Raw genomic sequence first — 17,935 nt, forward strand, 5'->3', positions numbered from 1 at the left:
AGGCGTCGATGGTCAGGGTCTTAAATAGACCAGGCATTGATGGTCAGGGACTTAAATAGACCAGGCATCGATGGTCAGGGACTTAAATAGACCAGGCATTGATGGTCAGGGACTTAAATAGACCAGGCATTGATGGACAGGGACTTAAATAGACCAGGCATCGATGAACAGGGACTTAAATAGACCAGGCATCGATGGTCCGGGACTTAAATAGACCAGGCATCGATGGTCAGGGACTTAAATAGACCAGGCATTGATGGACAGGGACTTAAATAGACCAGGCATTGATGAACAGGGACTTAAATAGACCAGGCATCGATGGTCAGGGACTTAAATAGACCAGGCATCGATGGTCAGGGACTTAAATAGACCAGGCATCGATGAACAGACACTTAAATAGACCAGGCATCGATGAACAGACACAAATAGACCAGGCATCGATGGACAGACACTTAGGCTGGCAGATTTCAGATGAGCAAAAGGATTTGCATGGATTTGATGGCCAAAAGGCCATTTCTTTGTGGTCTAACCCTTTGATTTGAATTGTGTAATGAGGAATTGTATGAATAAATTAGTGTTTATACCCTTGTTACGTTTCTGCTATATATGTTTTTTATTCTGGAGAAAGACAATGGATACAAGTTTTAAAAAAGGTTTAGTTTCTCAGCACTGCATAGCAAGTCATGCCATGTTGTCACTCGAAACTGTGGGCTACTGTCAGTGCATTCTTGACACATTTCTGATGTACATGTGACAAATAAAGTTCATCTTTAATCTCAGTTCCAAAGTTAGATGATACACAAATGGGTTCAGACAATGGAATCTGCTGAAGTACTTCCCAGTATAGATACATTCAGTGTGTTGTTGTGAGCTTTGTTCTTTGCAGGAGGCTCACTTCAAGGGGACTCAATCCAGACAGGTTTGATTTTCAACTTTCCTCGTCATAGCAGTCTGAAAGTGGCCTTATTTTCTACAGGGGACATTTTTCAATTAGCAAGACTACATGATTTATTAAATCAAACCAAAAGCTTAGTAATGTGGGTAGATTAGATAGGAAATATCTCCTGTAAGTAAGACAATCCTTCTGTGTAGGGCCACTGAAAGCATAAGCTACACTGATTGAACTGTGACTCTGAGCAGATGGGTCCAATACCTTACTGGATGGTGCAACTAATTTGTTTATAATTAAGACCAAACTTTCCCTCCTTTTTTGTTAAGTCATTCTGGCTTCAGTCGAAGAAATGGAACTGCAAAGACAGAGAGCTGGGATTTTGTGAAAGGCATACTGTTGTCAGACCTTTGAATATGTCTACTGCACAAGCAGCTACTGAGCTAAGCACCCATAAAAATACGACACCCAGTCAATTTGCAAAACAAATGGCACCACTGAACTTGACTAGGGTGACTCTGGACAGGAGGCATCAATTTACAGGCTGTTGCTTTTGTTCAGCAGAGACCATGCAGGAGGGGTTGCTCGCGAGATGTTCTTCTGCTGAGATACAATCCAAGAAATTATCTGCTCTATGGAGGATGAATGTGATGAGGATTTCCTGGCGTATTGTACATATACATTCTCAATTCTCTATCCTGTTTGTTTCAGGCTGATTCTTTTCAGAAAACATCCACAAAAATTGCAAGGAAGATGTGGTGGAAAAACACCAAAATGATTATTATCATTGTAGTAATTGTGGTGGTGATCGTCATCCTTATCATCCTCTTTGCAACTGGTGTCATCCCAACGTAGGTCCCACCACGACCTCCCACTGATGGACTCGAACATTTTCACCTTTCTGTATATAATGTGATTATTCCATCTAGAAACTATAAGGAAGCTTTGTAAGATGATGTATGTAAAATAAATTGTAGAAAATGGATAATAAAACTATTAATATTTGAAATTATTCATCTTAGAATTACAGATGATTTCAATCTATTTTGCGTAACTGTTATTTTAAACCCTTAGAAGACAAATTTTCCCCTCTCCCTCCACAACTATTATTCTCTCTTCTAATTATTCCAATAAGATGTTGACGTACGGTCGAGGTATAGTTCTCGTAAGCTATAGTTGTGCTCTGAAAGTTGGTCAACTCTGCAAAGCTTTCACCCTCATGAAGCCTCTTGGTGATGCGCTTGGAGGAATTCCAAAACAGAGAGAGCACAGGAAGCCTGATTGGTAACCCGTTTTTGCTGACCTAATGGGGAAAGAATCACTTATCCCACAGAGTGGATCACAGTTAAACTGGGACACATCAGGATCAGTACATTTTGGCCCATTCAGCGGCTGCCCCAATTAGCCAAAGTTTCATAGAAATGACTAGTCAAGTATAAAAAAGACAAGCTACCATTTCATTAAATAACAAATTATGTATTGAAATGAAATACAGAACAAACGAGAACATGACCAATACCACTTCAGTACTATAAAACTGCATTGGTTCCTAATAGTTATCGATGGCAGAATCCATCCAGAGTACGCAACCATGCTCTTTTATTGACTGTAACCGAACAAAATCAGCATAGACACCCAGTGCAGATCATGGGACACTGGCCTTCAGAATCAGGCTTAATATCACCAGCATGTCGTGAAGTCTGTTAATTTTGCACAGCAGTACAAAGCAATTCATGATAAGTATAGGAAAGAGATGAATTACAGAAAGTATATATCCATATTAAATAGTTAAAATAGTGCAAAAAACAGAAATAAGTTTAAAAAAAGTGGTGGGGTAGTGTTCATGGGTTCAATGTCCATCCAGAAATCAGATGGCAGAGAAAGAAGCTTTTCCTGAATCGCTGAGTGTGTGCCTTCAGGCCCCCGCACCTCCTTCCTGATGGTAACAATGGGAAGAGGACATGACCTGGGTGATGGGAGTCTTTAACGATGGACGTCTCTTTCTGAGGCACCGCTCCTTGAAGATCTCTTGGATAATATGGAGGCTAGAACCCATGATGGAGCCGACTAATTTTACAACTTTCTGCAACATACTCCGAGAAGATTAATGTGGGCTGCCTTAAAGACTACCGCCCGGTAGCACTCACATCAGCAGTGATGAAATGCTTTGAGAGGTTGGTTATGACTAGATGAACTCCTGCCTCAGCAAGGACCTGGACCCATTGCAATTTGCCTATCACCACAATAGGTCAATGGCAGACGCAATCTCATTGGCTCTCCACATGGCTTTGGACCACCTGGACAACACAAACACTTACGTCAGGATGTTGTTCATTAACTATAACTCAGCATTTAATACCATCATTCCCACAATCCTGATTGAGAAGTTGCAAAACCTGGGCCTCTGTACCTCCCTCTGCATTTGGATCCTTGACTTCCTAACCAGAAGACCACAATCTGAGTGGAACGGTGATAATATCTCCTCCTCACTGATGATCAACACTGGCACACCTCAAGGGGTATGTACTTAGCCCACAGCTCTGCTCTCTGTATACACATGACTGTGTGGCTAAGCATAGCTCAAATACCATCTATAAATTTGCTGATGATACAACCATTGTTGGTAGAGTCTCAGGTGGTGACGAGAGGACATACAGGAGTGAGATATGCCAACTAGTGGAATGGTGCTGCAGCAACAACCTGGCACTCAACGTCAGTAAGACGAAAGAGTTGATTGTGGACTTCTGGAAGGGTAAGACGAAGGAACGCATACCAATCCTCATAGAGATATCAGAAGTGGAGAGAGCAAGCAGCTTCAAGTTCCTGGGTATCAAGATCTCTGAGGGTCTAACCTGGTCCCAATATATTGATGTAGTTATAAAGAAGGCAAGACAGCAGCTATACTTCATTAGGAATTTGAAGAGATCCGGCATGTCAACAAATGCACTCAAAAACTTGTATAGGTGTACTGTGGAGAGCATTCTGACAGGCTGCACCACTGTCTGGTATGGAGGGGCTACTGCACAGAACTGAAAGAAGCTGGAGAAGGTTGTAAATCTAGTCAGCTCCATCTTGGGCAATAGCCTACAAAATACCCAGGACATCTTTAGGGAGCTGTGTCTCAGAAAGGCAGCGTCCATTATTAAGAACCTCAATCACACAGGGCATGCCCTTTTCTCACTGTTACCATCAGGTAGGAGATACAGAAGCCTGAAGGCACACACTCAGCGATTCAAGAGCAGCTTCTTCCCCTCTGCCATCTGATTCCTAAATGGACATCGAACCCTTGGACAGTACCTCACTTTTTAAAATATACAGTATTTCTGTTTTTGCGTATTTTAAAAAATCTATTCAATATACGTAATTGATTTACTTGTTTATTTATGTTTTATTTTATTTATTATTATTTTTTCTCTCTGTTAGATTATGTATTGCATTGAACTGCTGCTGCTAAGTTAACACATTTCACATCACATGCCGGTGATAATAAACCAGATTCTGATCCTGATACTGTGCAGTATCTCTCCCCCTCCCTTCACCCCACCCCACACTGGATGGTGATACAGCCAATCATAGTGCTCTCCACGGTACATCTGTAGAAGTTTGAGTATTTTAGGTGATAAACCAAATCTCCTCAAACTCCTAATGAAATGTAGACGCTGTCTTGCCTTCTTTATAACTGCATCGATACACTGGGACCAGGGATATTGACACCCATGAACTTGAACACCCTCTCCACTTCTGACCCCTCCATGGAGATTGGTTTGTGTTCTCTCGTTCTACCCTTTCTAAAGTCCACAATCAGCTCTTTGGCCTTACTGACATTGAGTGCAAGCTTGTTGCTACATCACTCAGCTAGCTGATATATCTCGCTCCTGTACACCCTCTCGTCACCGACTAAGATTCTACCAACAATGGTTGTATTATCAGCAAATTTATAGATGGCATTTTAGCCTAGCCACACAGTAATGGGTATAGAAAGAGTAGAGGAGAGAGTATTCATACAATACTTTTGACAATTGCAACTTCAAAATCTTAAATTTTATTGTAACATTCAAGGTGATTGTGGCTACCTTCAAATTCTTTGCAGTTCCAAACTTGAAGTAGCAAAATCATTTCATTTTCATTTCCAAGCCTGATTGCTTGAAACCACGGTGAGCAAAACAGTTTTTGATCGTCTTACTGCTTTTTTTTGCCAACTATCAGTGACAAAATTGCTGCTTTTTGAACACAAACACACGCAACTGACACTATTTAAAAACCGCTTTAAGCACGGTGCAGTGTGTAACAGCCACACAAGTGCATGCAACCAATGCTAGTTAGAAACTGGCAACAGTCTCGTCCCAATTAGGTAACATAGTGCCCGACTAACCAATGGACCAATTAACCAGGATGCCCTGTACATGCAATGGCATTTTTTAAGAATATAATTATGTTTCCATTTCTTCCCCACCTGGATACATAAAAACGTGATTTCCAGTCTGCTGTAACATCATGACACGAGGAAAAGATAAAGGGAAACAATAGTTGCAAAAGGAAGGAAACATCAAGCAGTGATACATTGGAGGCTGGTAGGAATTCACCAAGCAAAATGTGAGCATGGTTTCATTGTTTCTAAATGTTTATGGTGTTAGCAAAATAAGGAAGGGGTGATAGTAAACAGGAAGAATGCAATAATAATAATCTGGAAATTATTATTATAGAAACATTATTACCCAGTTTAGTCGACATTTTCAGATAGATCATCATTGTAGTGAAGATCTGTGGGAACGCTCCCTTGTCAGGAATGTCCAAACCACTTACAGTGTTCCAGATGGCTTTAACAAGTATTCCATATCTGGGTTCATAATGTTTTCTGTCTGTTAGATGTACATGTGTATGGAAATACTATTTGAAACATTACAGCAATACATATACGAAATCAAAATGTCTGGCCAGATTGAAACTACGCATCACACAGTAGCTCAAAATCTCACCGATAGCATCATAGAATTATCCTGCCAGTGTTGTGTTGTATCCAAAACAGTCACCTGAGTTAAGTAAAAATCAGGACACAAGCCCTGGATAAATATTAAGAAAATATTTCCATAGCAACAACTACAGTATCAAATTTTTGCATAGCAGCTCAGCATACAACCCTTTATCTCACCCGAAAGAAGCAACACTCCTCACTTTTGTAAAGGGTGACATTCAATTTCATAGTATACTTTACTAAGGTACACTAACTAGCCTATGGTATCTTCACAACCGATCCAATTAGTCAGATTCTCTTGCTCTTTCCCAATACCCAAAATACTCTTTCCCAAATACTTCTGCCTTGTGTCCTTCTGAAATTTTTTCAATAGTTTTTGAATCTGCTGCACACAGCACATTCCAGATGTATTAATATTGAATAAATAGAATTTCCTCATGTCTCACTACTCTAGATCCACACACCGAGGCACAACCACTATTTATCAATAACCTTCAGTTTTTTGATCAGCTCCATCAGTTACAGTTCCATTAAGCCATTTTTAGCAACTTTAAACATTTGTGATAATCTCTTATTGATTCCCCTTTAAAATCTGTGGCATTTACTTCACCTTTACTCACTCGCTCTACTGGGCTTCAGACACCTAGCGATCAGCTGGTTCATAAATAGTAAAACAAAATATCAGTTTAGAATTTCCTCAAAAACATTTGCAGTGTTGGTCTGTGCCGTATATAGATTTTCTAGGCCTGCTCTTTTTCACTCCTTCTGATACAATTGGTTCAAAATGGGCTTAAGCAGAGAATAAGAGAAACAAATCATTGACAGGAGAAAAACTGCAGATACTGGGAATCCTAAGCGGCACACACAGAACGCTGGACGAGTTCAGCATCTACGGAAGTGAATAAACAGTCAACATTTCCAGCAGAGACCCTTCTTCAGTTTTGTAAAGGGGGAAGCTGCCAGAATGAAAAGGCAAGGGAGGGGAAGAAGTACTAGCTGGAAGGTGATAGGTGAAGCCAGGTGGTTTGGAAAGATAAAGGGCTGGAGGAGGAATTGATAGGAGAGGAGTGGACTGTAGGAGAAAGGGAAGGTGAGAGGCCAGAGTTCAGAATGGAAGAGGAGGAGAGGGGAAAAAATTTTCATGCCATCAGGTTGGAGGCTGCCCCAATAAATTACATCCTTGTTGGGTCCAGACCAAGAAACCTGAAAACGGAGCTGGAAGCTATATGGAACAGGACTAAGGGGAAGACAACTTCCCAGAAATGCGGCTATAACTCTTGAAGAGATTTAAACTTCAAAGTTTGCTTCTCTTCTTATTAAACTGCATAGCTCTCACTTCACTCAGTGTCCCATTTAGCAAGCATTTTGCTGCCTTTGTACAAAACACAAGCTGCACAATACATTTGTATGTTATTAGAACCCAGACGTGAGCGAGACATGGAATTAAACCCGAGAGCAACTTCCTCAGATATGGATCAAACATTTCTTGGTGCAGGTCGGAGTGCATATCAGTCAAACAACCACTATTGTGTCCTTGAGCAGCAAATTTATGTCCTCAAATGACATGGGCATCACTAGGTCACTTGAAAAGACAATCAACTGAGTTAGATTCGTAGATTAAAGTGGCTGGTAAAATCCAAAGAGGGAGCAGAATCTAGAGGATACAGCTACTCTAGCAAAAGCACTTACATTTGAGGATGAAGAGTTAGAAAAGCAGATATTCTGAAAAACAGATGTTGAATGTCGATGCAGTTGACAAGATTGTGTAGATTTGAAATTGAGGGTAGGACTTTAAAGCAGTAGCTGGTGTCATGCAGTGACCGTGGTTTGAGGATGACCCTTGGGCTGCAAGTTACCCAACAAGACCAATGCAAGATTCTACCACAGGTCAAGCAGAACCTGCTTGATCATGATTGGGAGCTGACACATTTCCCTGGCTGCTTTTCTTGGACTTCCAGTGAAAAACAAGATTCTCACCTTATGGGGCATAGGAGTCTACTTCCTGGCTTGTTGGTCATTACCATTGACCCTTTTAGCTTGCCCAAGGTAGCATACAGTACCTGTGCTGTTCAGAAACATGAGAACATACGTCCAACGTTCCAGCTAGCTATGATCCCAGCCAACCAGTGGCCACATCGTGCACTTGCTGGCTCACTTCTGTAGTGCTTGGAATCTTGATAATTATTTTACACATAACCAAAGGCCATGGATTGTATCAAGTCCTTTCCCCTAAGGCAAATCCCAACTTCAGTTTCATTGGCTGTGATCACAGGTCCACAATGTTGTCATCTAAGCAGTTGGACCAAGGAGCTTCGGTTTCAGGATGTTTACTGCAAGGTCTGTTTTATCACAGTTAATGGGCTGAGGGGTGAACTTGTGTGAACTAAGCCATTGGCAGAACTCTGGAAGAGGCCAGTTGCCAAGGGAATAGAAGTGGCCTTTTGTGTATAATGCTTCTAAAGGTTTGTCACCACCACTTAAACACTCATTTAACTAATAGTCCACCAAGACCTATTTGATTAGAGTTCTAAACAGATTTTTATAAAAACCTTTATTTTGTACTCTTTTGCAGCTTCTCATACTGAAACTGGTACACATTTTCACTCGTGCACTTTCAGGAATATTCACACAGGCATACAAAGCTTATCAAAAATAAGAGCCCACTTGACCTGGAGTCATCATCTCCTGGCAGGTTACAATTTGTGGACACTCACTTGGCTCTAGTCACAATAGAGCAGTCAATATAATCTGAGGTGCTTCTTTACCCACTTCAGCCAGGATATCCTGGGATTCCCTTCCATCTCTCAGGGATATTTCTGATCTTTCTCCTTAATCCCAAGGGATAAACACCTGTCAAAACAGATTAATGTCACAGCAGCGTATAGATGAGCACTCACCAAATGTGAGCTAGAGAACATATGTTAAGCTCTAGGTGGCATCCATCGGTCTCGAGACCATGGATCTGCGCCTGGAGTTTCCAGGGCGCAGGCCTGGGCAGGGTTGTATGGGAGACCAGCAGTTGCCCAAGCTGCAAGCCTTCCCCTCTCCACACCACTGATGTTGTCCAAGGGCACTAGGACCCATGCAGCTTGGCACCGGTGACGTCGCAGAGCAATGTGTTGTTAAGTGCCTTGCTCAAGGACACAAACACGCTGCCTCAGCTGAGGCTCGAACCAGTGACCTTCAGGTTACTAGTCTGATGCGTTGCCCACTAGGCCACGTGCCAACATGTTAAGCTACTAGCCAATGAAAATCCGCTATTGTACATGGCTTACTGCTGGAAGGAAAATGGAACAGTATGAATTAGTTTTGAGGCCAACGTGGCCCACCCCTAAGTACTCCATATCCATGAGATACACTAGACCTCCCACAACACTGATCAATAGGCCAGTATTCCAAGGTTTCTCAAACAGTATTACTCTGGTTTAGCTCATCTCAGAACTTAAGTTTCTTCTCCGTATTGGTGAAACGTGCAAGGCCAGTGACAAATTTCTAAGTCTTCTTGGGGATGAAGCATTGAACAAGCAATCTGATGGTAATCCTCATTGTGAGCAACTACTGGCACCCAGAAGTTCCAACAGCAGGCACAGGCACACACACACACACACACAGAGCATCAGGTAACAAATCAATTTTAACAGAAAATATTTTGCTTTTGGAGATTACAGCGTGCAAGATGCTAATGCTCCTTTCTGCCAAGTAACTGGCATGAAGTCAACAGGTAAATACAAAGTGAATAATGTAATTCATCTTACATTATTCATTCTGGGAAAGGAATTCTGATCAGCAACATCAATGCTGAGACACATTGTTATTGCTGGTAAGGTTAATCTTCTTGAAAATGCCGTAGCTTGTCAAGGGGATGTTATGAGGGTGACAAATGCAAAAATACCAGTTATGTAAAAATCAGTGAAATTAATCTAGCTATTTACAGAATGACAATGCAAAACTTTCACCAATGGCACTATTGGGTCTTGGAGAAATAGACCTGCTCTTTACAGCTTCTGAGGAGGCCAAGAGCTACAAGTTAACTCTCAGGTTAAGATCCTGCATTATCTTTTGCCTCCACAGATGCTGCTTTATCTGCTGAGTTCTTTTAGCATTTGTTTTAGATTCCAGCACTTTTAGTCTGTGGAGACTATGTAGACAGGCCATCAAAAAAATACAAATGTATGTTTTAAGAAAATGCAGGCAGTGAAAATCGCACTTCATTAACTTTCTTGCCTAAGAATTCAATTTATGGGTAAAGATTGTTGCAAAGCAGAAATTTATCCACTTTCTCTATCAAGTACACAAGTGAACCATTAAACATTCTACTTGTCCTTCAAATAAACCCCAAGGCTTAAGAAATTTGACATAACCTGTTTACCAATTTTTATTGATACACCATAGGAAAGCATCATGGTTTGGTACAACAACTCCTCTGCCTGCGAGCAGAAAAGTTTGCAGTTATAAACTGCCCAGAACTTCACAGAAACCAGCCCCCCCCCCCCCCCCGCCCTTCATAGATTATACTACTCACCACCTCCAGGGCAGTGAGCATGATCAAAGACTGCACCCATCCCAGACATTCTCTTCTTACCTTGTCCATCTGAAAGATACATGTGCCTGAAAGTACATACCACTGAGCTCAAGAACAGTTTCTACCTTGCTGTTATAAGACTCGTAAATGGCTCCCTAGGACAATAAAATGAACCCTTGATCTCAATCTACATCTTTATGATCAGGACCTTGATGTTTACCTGCAACTGCACTTCATTCTGCATTTGTTACTTTTGTACTACCTCAATGCACTGTGTAATGAATATGTATGAATGGCGTGCAAGACGAGCTTTTCACTGTATGTGACAATACTAGACCAATTCAATCATTGAAAAATTAAAGCCATAGAAGAGACAAGAAACACACATTATACAAAAAAAGTTTTATTAAAAAACCAACAATCCAATAGGGTACTTGTACCATATCTAAATGACGTCACAATGAATTGAACACATACGCATCCAATGTAACAATCCATATGGGGAGAAAATGTATAAAAAAAAGGTTGGTCACAGAGAACACATCTATCAGGTAAAAATAATAAAAGCTATTTTTTTTTAAATCAAAGCCGAATTCAATGAGATGGGACAGGAGGCAGCGATTCTTGTGCAGATGGCGGGGGTGGGTGGGATAGGAGTTGGTAAATGATACCAAAAAAAAGTACTGAACAGTTAAATGCTGCTTTAGAGAGGCCTAAACACCACTTCCTATGAATCTTCTATCTGGAGTAAAATACTGTTGCTTCACCTAAAAGAAATCAAACAGAGAATGGATGTTGGAGACGGTCAGATTCAACAGATTAAATGATCATCAAATCAAGTGAAAGTCTTACAATACTCAAATACCCACCCTTATAAACCTAGAGCTTTAAATTCAAGTTAATTCAACCACCAAATATTTACTACATAAAATCTATAAATGCTTAATAGTCCATGAACTAAAATTCCAGAGAAACTTGAAAACTTGTACCCCAAATTGTGTTCCCATACCCATTATTCACTTGTCAAACCAAAGAATAATGTTAGCCACTTTATAAAAAAAACCTCCCAGAAGTACACTGAATGCACTGTGCAGAAATACAAGTTTCTACACGTGACAAGCTAATAAAACATGTCAGTCTCAGGAATTATCTGGCTTTAGCACATGGACTATTTGCAATTACAACTACAGGACTATTAAAATGGGGGAGGGAGGAAAGCAAGCATTTAATAAACTGGATTTAGAAATATATATTAATACACTTGGAAAGTCCAAAGACAAGCTGTATCCATAGAAGAATGAATTATTCTGTAAGCAGTCGTATTTAACCATTACTGGGGCCTGTAAAAAATGCATTAAATTACATTAATATAATAAGCAAGAAATAAGTGAAGGCAAAGCTTGAAGTATCCATTTTATTTTAATGCTGATACAGGATGTTGGAAGAGACCATACCAAACGGCAGCATTCGAGAGCGCGAGCGTCTCGTACTCTGTCCGCATTGAGCGGGCCTGTGAGAATCGTGTGGTCAGGGTGACACATGGCCTGCAATGAAGTTCCCGCTGGCGGGTACAAACAAGGTATAATGTCAGTTAGCAGACAATGGTTTTCTTTTTGTCTTGAAGTGTCCTTTATTTGTACCCATTAGCAGTACTTTACCTGTTTAAATTTACAACTTGTAAAAAAAGGGCAAAAGCCATAAAGCTTCTTACAGCATCTGCATTACAAAACTCCGAGTGTCTACGTTTTTAAAAAAAAGCACTTGAGTGCTGTAAAATTTTAAAATATGTAAATTAATTATAAATATAATTTTAACAAAAGTTAAATAATGTTAAAATGAAATTTAAATGAATAGCTAACATACCTGCTTCCAATGGGCTGCAGGGACAAATCTTAGTATGGTTTGTAGCTATTCTGATGGCCTCCACGTCGTGGCGCTTTCCCATAACCACTCTGTTGATCTGTAACATTTTTAGCATTTACACAAGATGCTCAATGATCCACTTCACAGTCAATCAAAAAAAAAATCACAAATGTACCCTGGAAATCTTCTTTTTTTTAAAAAAAAACCTCATCAAAAAAGATTTTCATCCTCACCAGGTTTTAGATGAACTGTTACTTATAGTCCACTTAGGTTATGGGGCTTATTTTAAACAGATCATTAAGATCACGCACTATCTATATCACTGATTATGGGATCTGCATCTCACCCTTTGTTTTATTAGGTTTTTCCAAAGGCACACATCTGAAAATATCCACCTATCTAAAACACCACTGACCTGTTGATTTTAACTTTTTTATTTTAGACATCCAATATTTGGTTTAAATTTTAAAATTTCATATTCAGTGTTAGGTTATTGGTCAGGCCACAAGTGGGAACAGTGCACTAATAGAGCACTCCTGCCACAATGGGAAAACAGGGCCCACAGCAGGAACGAGTAGGCCAGTTCCATCCCACAGGAGCGCACATCCTTATCAGCGGACCAGAGGCCCCCAACCCCTTCAATGATTGCCCCACCCTCTTTGCAAGAAAAAAGCGTGGAAGGGAGAAGCAGCAGAAAATTAAGATGGAACATGCAGTAGTCCAGCCTTTTGCATATCATGCAAATTTGATTTTTGGGTCATGCAGTGCTCAAAACAAACAACTTAACAGTCTAAAGTGAAAATTAAGATTTCATTTCATGCAATTATATTTGAAAAAGTTGAACAAGCACTTACTGCCATAGTCACCATATCCATAGTAGTTATTATAAGCAGGATAATCATAGCCACCATAACCTCCATATCCTTGGCTATTGTAGCCATAGTTATAGCTGCCATAGCCTTGATTCCAGTAGTTATTATATCCTTGGTTCCAGTTCTGGCTTGGGGCTGAAAAGTGCAATGAAGATTTTCATCAACTGGAAATTGCAATTCAACTCCACAGAACATCAAAAATGTACGTTACCTCCAGCACCTGTCCCTCCACCTCTCCCACGGCCTCGACCTGCAAAAGTGCCTCGACCAACTCCCCACTGCTGTTGCTGTTGATAGACTTCCTTTGACATTGCCACCTTGATCTCACACTGCCAAATAAGAAACAATTTCAGTGTTTCACCTATGCAAGACAACAAGGCTCTTCTAAATTTAGAGATAAAATATTAACCCTTAGGGATCTACAAGGGTCAACTCAAACAATCATATGCATACTTTGCAAATATGCAGTCCACAGGGCACAGGGAAATTCAAGGACCCAAAATAGTATTAACCAAAAGCACTCAATTATGCTGTTAGATTTTTACATGGTGAAAATCTAACAGCAGATTGAGGCAATTGCAACCAATTAACCTAATCTCACTCAAGCTAACATTCCATACTGCCAAATCATACCTTGCTAAGTCCAACATTATGGAACTTCTTTTCAAGAATCTTTTTCACCGGGTCCTCTTCCTTGAAAGTTATGAAACAGAAGCCACGCCTCTTATTTGTTTTGTTGTCCATAGGAAGCTCTATTGATTCCACCTAAATTTAATGTGACACCGTTAGCATTCCATGCCCATGCACTAGTGGAGCCAAAGTGGCAGATACACACCCCGCTCCCAACACATTAAAAAATTACAACATAATTTCTAAAACATCATGAGTTGTTAGATGCCAGTAAAATTATAGAGTGGGTGGGGAGGGACTGAGGGTCAACTCAGTGGAGAGTTGAGTGTGATAATAAATCAGCCACGATTTGAATGGCTGAGCAGACTCAATGGGCCAAATGTCCTAATTCTGCTCCTATGTCTTATGGTCTTGAGGTAAAGTTAGTTGAGTAGATGGCCCACCAAAGCTGGGAAAGGCAAAAGCAATAAAGGAGGCTTGTGTATTCTGGTAAACTATGAATTCTTGTGAAGCTTACAACCATCTCACTGATCCCTCCCTCCACCCCACACTTTCAGACCCATCAATCTGAACCAAGAGACATTAAGCTTGGAAGATATAAGGTGCAAAACACATACCTCCCCAAAAGCTCCAAAGTATTCTCTGATCTTCTCTTCAGCTGTATCTGGTGAAAGACCGCCTACAAAAATTTTCTTTACAGGTTCTTTTTTCATTGCCTTGGCTTTTTTTGGATCAATCACTTTGCCATTCAATTTATGTTCCTTCTGTTCCATAACCTATATGGAAATGGAACAAGAAATTCCAAACATCACACAAAGAAAACAAATATTTCATTTCCATTATCTTCTGAACCCACTTTTTAAGCCCAAGGTTTTATGATCAAATACCTTATCCACACTGTCAGCCTCTTTAAACAGGACGAATCCAAATCCTCTTGAACGCCCTGTAATGGGATCCAACTTTAATGTGCAATCTACCACCTCTCCAAATTTAGAGAAATAGTCCTTCAGATCTTTCTTTGTGGTATCCCAGCTGAGGCCACCCACAAACATTTTTCTGCAGAAACAGTGAAGTATACACACATCAGTAGCCAAATCAAAACTTAAGCTGCCTCACACAGTAACCATGTACCCTGGTCACCTTCATCAACAGTACATGCAAAACCCCATTAAGCAGAGACATGATAGTGGATGCACAAGAAAGATTAATTAAGCAATTGTTTAAATAGATTAGGGCCTTGTATTTCACTGTGGAGTAATCCAAAACAAATCAAGATACAAGTCTATACAAAACATAAATGAGACTGATCTACAGCCAAAAGTCCTGGAATTTCTCCTAGCAAGAAGTCTAATTTATACCAGCACCCCACAATGTATAGTTTACCTGCCTCAAGACTTCCAAAATCATTCTTATAGTATGTCAATATTAATTCCTCGCCACAATGGACTCATTCAATCTTTTACACAGCTTCCTCTGAAACATTGAATAGGTCAGAACTTCAAGGGATACATCTTTAATTTTCTAGTTTCAACCAAGACAGCTTTCCTTGCTGAGTGAAGTGAATCTCAAAGTACAGTAACAGCAAAACTAATCAAAAGTGACATGAGCAATAAGGCCTTAAAAGTTACCAAGATACAGGCTGTAAATATGCAATAAACAAAAATCACTTTTTTTTAAAAAATCAAGTTTACTGAATCAGATCAAAAATAACGAACATGAAGTACATACACTGGACAGTAAGGTTTAATTGCCAACAATTCTAGACCTTGGGCTTAGTAGCGACACAAATGCACACCTGAAAATTGTTACATGCAGCTCTACACCCATTTCTGCCAAAAAATGTTGATGATGGTTCTGGCCAGAAGCTGTCCACAATAATGGTAACAGGAGAAATTTTTGAGCAGAAAAAATAAACCTGACTTTAATTTTCTCTTTAAAATTCAAACTATTCCTGGGCAAATGCTCCTGCCCCATCAACCATTCCCTGACATTCAAGCTTTACAGAGAATACTAATATTTTATGAGTATGACATTCCTGACTTTAAGCATTTGGTCAGACCAACAGGAACCATAGCTCAAGAATCTAAATGGTGGCTGATTTCGTCACTCTTCAAACAGAACCAAATGGAACACACAACCCACTGCTCTGTTTGAGAAGACTTACCAAACTTGTCACTTGTAACTCAAACATCAGGTATGTGACCACTGCAATTTCAGCTTTGTAGGAATTGGAACAATGCCTCTTGGTCCCAATGGAAGCTTAATTCCCAAGATTTAAGGTGGACTGAAGTTTTTGCCAAGAGTTGAAAATCAGAGACAAGGAGGATACTCAAATACCAATTTTTTTTCTTTTCTAATAGTTATGCATTTTGAGACATTATTACTGTACTGTCAAGCACACTATACAAACCAGAATAATTCCATTGCTGACTGCTATATGCAAGAAACATTTCAGAGACAGATCACAGATAACGTCCAAAACTGACCAAGACATTACAAATAACTCCGATTCTGTTTGCGTTTGAAATTAGCCACCAAATAAACGCGCTGGAATGCAAAATGTACAAGATCATATATTGACCTACTATCCACAACGGACAGGACTTGACACACCATTCAACTCTGTACCCTGAAATTGGCAGAATGATAGTTAACCCACCCCCCAAAAAATGCTCCAAGTAACAAACCTGCAAAAAATACAGCAAGCAAAAAGACTTTTTTTTATTACTGTACAACCAATGTTACATGTTACCTTCAAAGGACATGGCCTTCAAATTGTGTGATGGCTGTACTAGAGACAACAAAAAACCAAGAGTTTTTTGCACAAAAAGGCCTTACACGTTGCCAAATTTGTCTTCTCCAACGGGAGTTACAATTTAAAATGGATAAACTTGAAGAGCAGCTCGATTCCTGCCTCTGGCCATTACAACAGCATCCGCGGGAAGGACAAGAGCACATGGGGGTGGGGGAGAGTTCAGGCGGAAAATTGCAGTGGTGAACGCGGAAATGAAATGAAATGGAGACTGCCTGCGGGCTGGGCCACCATCGCGACCTCCGCCCCCTCCCGCCATCCACACACAATGGCTCTCCGCCCGGCCCTGTGTGGGGCCTCCGATCACAATCAGGAGCCGAGACCGGGCCTGGGGGCCAGTAATCCCCCCACTGCCGCCCAGTAGGGACCAGCGCTCGGGCGGCATCTGCAGCGACACTGCCGGCCTGCTGGGGCGGGGGAAAGGACGCGCAGGCCTTCCTCAGGGCGCCGCCAATTACTCACCCTTCGTCCTCCTCCGTCTTGCTCGCGTCGATCTTGGCCCCTTCCGTCTCGATGACCGCGGCCGAGCTGTCGCCGCCCTTGGCCTCCGGCGCCGCATCGCTCAGGCCCACCGCCGCCGACTCGGCGGCCGCCGCCACCGCTCCCAAGCCTTGTTCCGTAGCCTCGGCCTCGGAGAACTGCACCGCCTCCGACATCGCTGGGCACACCCGGGAACCCGCCGCCGCCGCTGCCGCTGCCCTGATCAAAGGGGTGGGGGGAATGCACCGGACACACAAGCCACGCCGGGTGGCAGGAGCGGACAATGAAGGGGAGTGGGCGGAGTGTGCGGTGGAACCGGGGAGCTGTCGAGCCGACTGGCGGGGCCGAAGAGGGGAAGTGGCCGCCGACGCTCTTCTCTTTAAATAATGGTGTCTCCACAAAATGGCCGCCTCGACTGGGACCAAGGCCCAGAGACGGATCACGTGGGCCACGGAAACAGCCAATGGGAGCTCGGAAGGAGCCGGAGCCGAAGCCGGCGCCGGCTGGGGAGACGAGATGGGCTGGAATGTTACCAATGAGCTGTCAGCTCAGCTGGCTCCGTGGTCAAGAGCTAACCCCGGCCTGCCGGGAGCGGGAAAGGCGACGGCGCCGACTGGCGGGGAGGACCAAAGTCGGCATTGTTTTGGCGTGTGGAGTCCTCCTGCAGGTCGTGGCGGCCGAGGCGAGCTGATAGCTTTGTGTGTGCCCTCCCCTGCTTCCCTTCACGTAGCTGTTGGGCTAAGGCATATTTTTTTTTACCAATTGACAATTGTGGAGTTGTCCGTGGTGTAAGTTTCCAATATCACTCCCCCCGAGCCTTACCAATAGCATCATATAAACCGGGGAGAATGTTTTAGGCACCTCTTTTTGGCGATATTGAAAGACCAGTCAGGCT

The 17,935-nt window shown here is 41.7% G+C and overlaps 2 protein-coding genes across 4 annotated transcripts in view; one reads left to right on the forward strand and one right to left on the reverse strand.

Moving 5' to 3' along the window:
* LOC140738030 (vesicle-associated membrane protein 8) overlaps positions 1–1,901 on the forward strand; it is a 222,167-nt gene extending 220,266 nt beyond the window's left edge. Inside the window, exon 3 of the mRNA XM_073065006.1 lies at positions 1,601–1,901. Coding sequence (XP_072921107.1) covers positions 1,601–1,744 — 144 coding nt within the window. The 3' untranslated portion in view covers positions 1,745–1,901. The remainder of the gene's footprint in view (positions 1–1,600) is intronic.
* An 8,869-nt stretch (positions 1,902–10,770) lies between these two features.
* LOC140738032 (heterogeneous nuclear ribonucleoprotein D0-like) lies at positions 10,771–17,564 on the reverse strand. 3 transcript variants are annotated; one of them, XR_012101285.1, is made up of 9 exons: positions 17,023–17,469; positions 14,636–14,804; positions 14,366–14,524; positions 13,752–13,883; positions 13,330–13,447; positions 13,101–13,253; positions 12,247–12,343; positions 11,838–11,944; positions 10,771–11,150 (listed from the first exon to the last, which is right to left on the reverse strand). XR_012101285.1 is itself a non-coding variant. In XM_073065010.1 (8 exons), exons 1-7 carry the CDS (start codon positions 17,214–17,216, stop codon positions 12,276–12,278), a joined length of 993 nt encoding a protein of 330 aa, XP_072921111.1. In that variant the 5' UTR covers positions 17,217–17,469; the 3' UTR covers positions 10,771–11,150; positions 12,247–12,275. The 3 variants fall into 3 exon arrangements, 2 of the variants coding, with proteins under 2 accessions (XP_072921111.1, XP_072921112.1); XM_073065010.1 differs by lacking the exon at positions 11,838–11,944; XM_073065011.1 differs by lacking the exons at positions 11,838–11,944; positions 12,247–12,343 and having other exon boundaries at positions 17,023–17,564.
* Positions 17,565–17,935: the final 371 nt, after the last annotated feature.

Source organism: Hemitrygon akajei, chromosome 13 (genome assembly GCF_048418815.1).
Source record: "Hemitrygon akajei chromosome 13, sHemAka1.3, whole genome shotgun sequence".
Taxonomy (NCBI): domain Eukaryota; kingdom Metazoa; phylum Chordata; class Chondrichthyes; order Myliobatiformes; family Dasyatidae; genus Hemitrygon; species Hemitrygon akajei.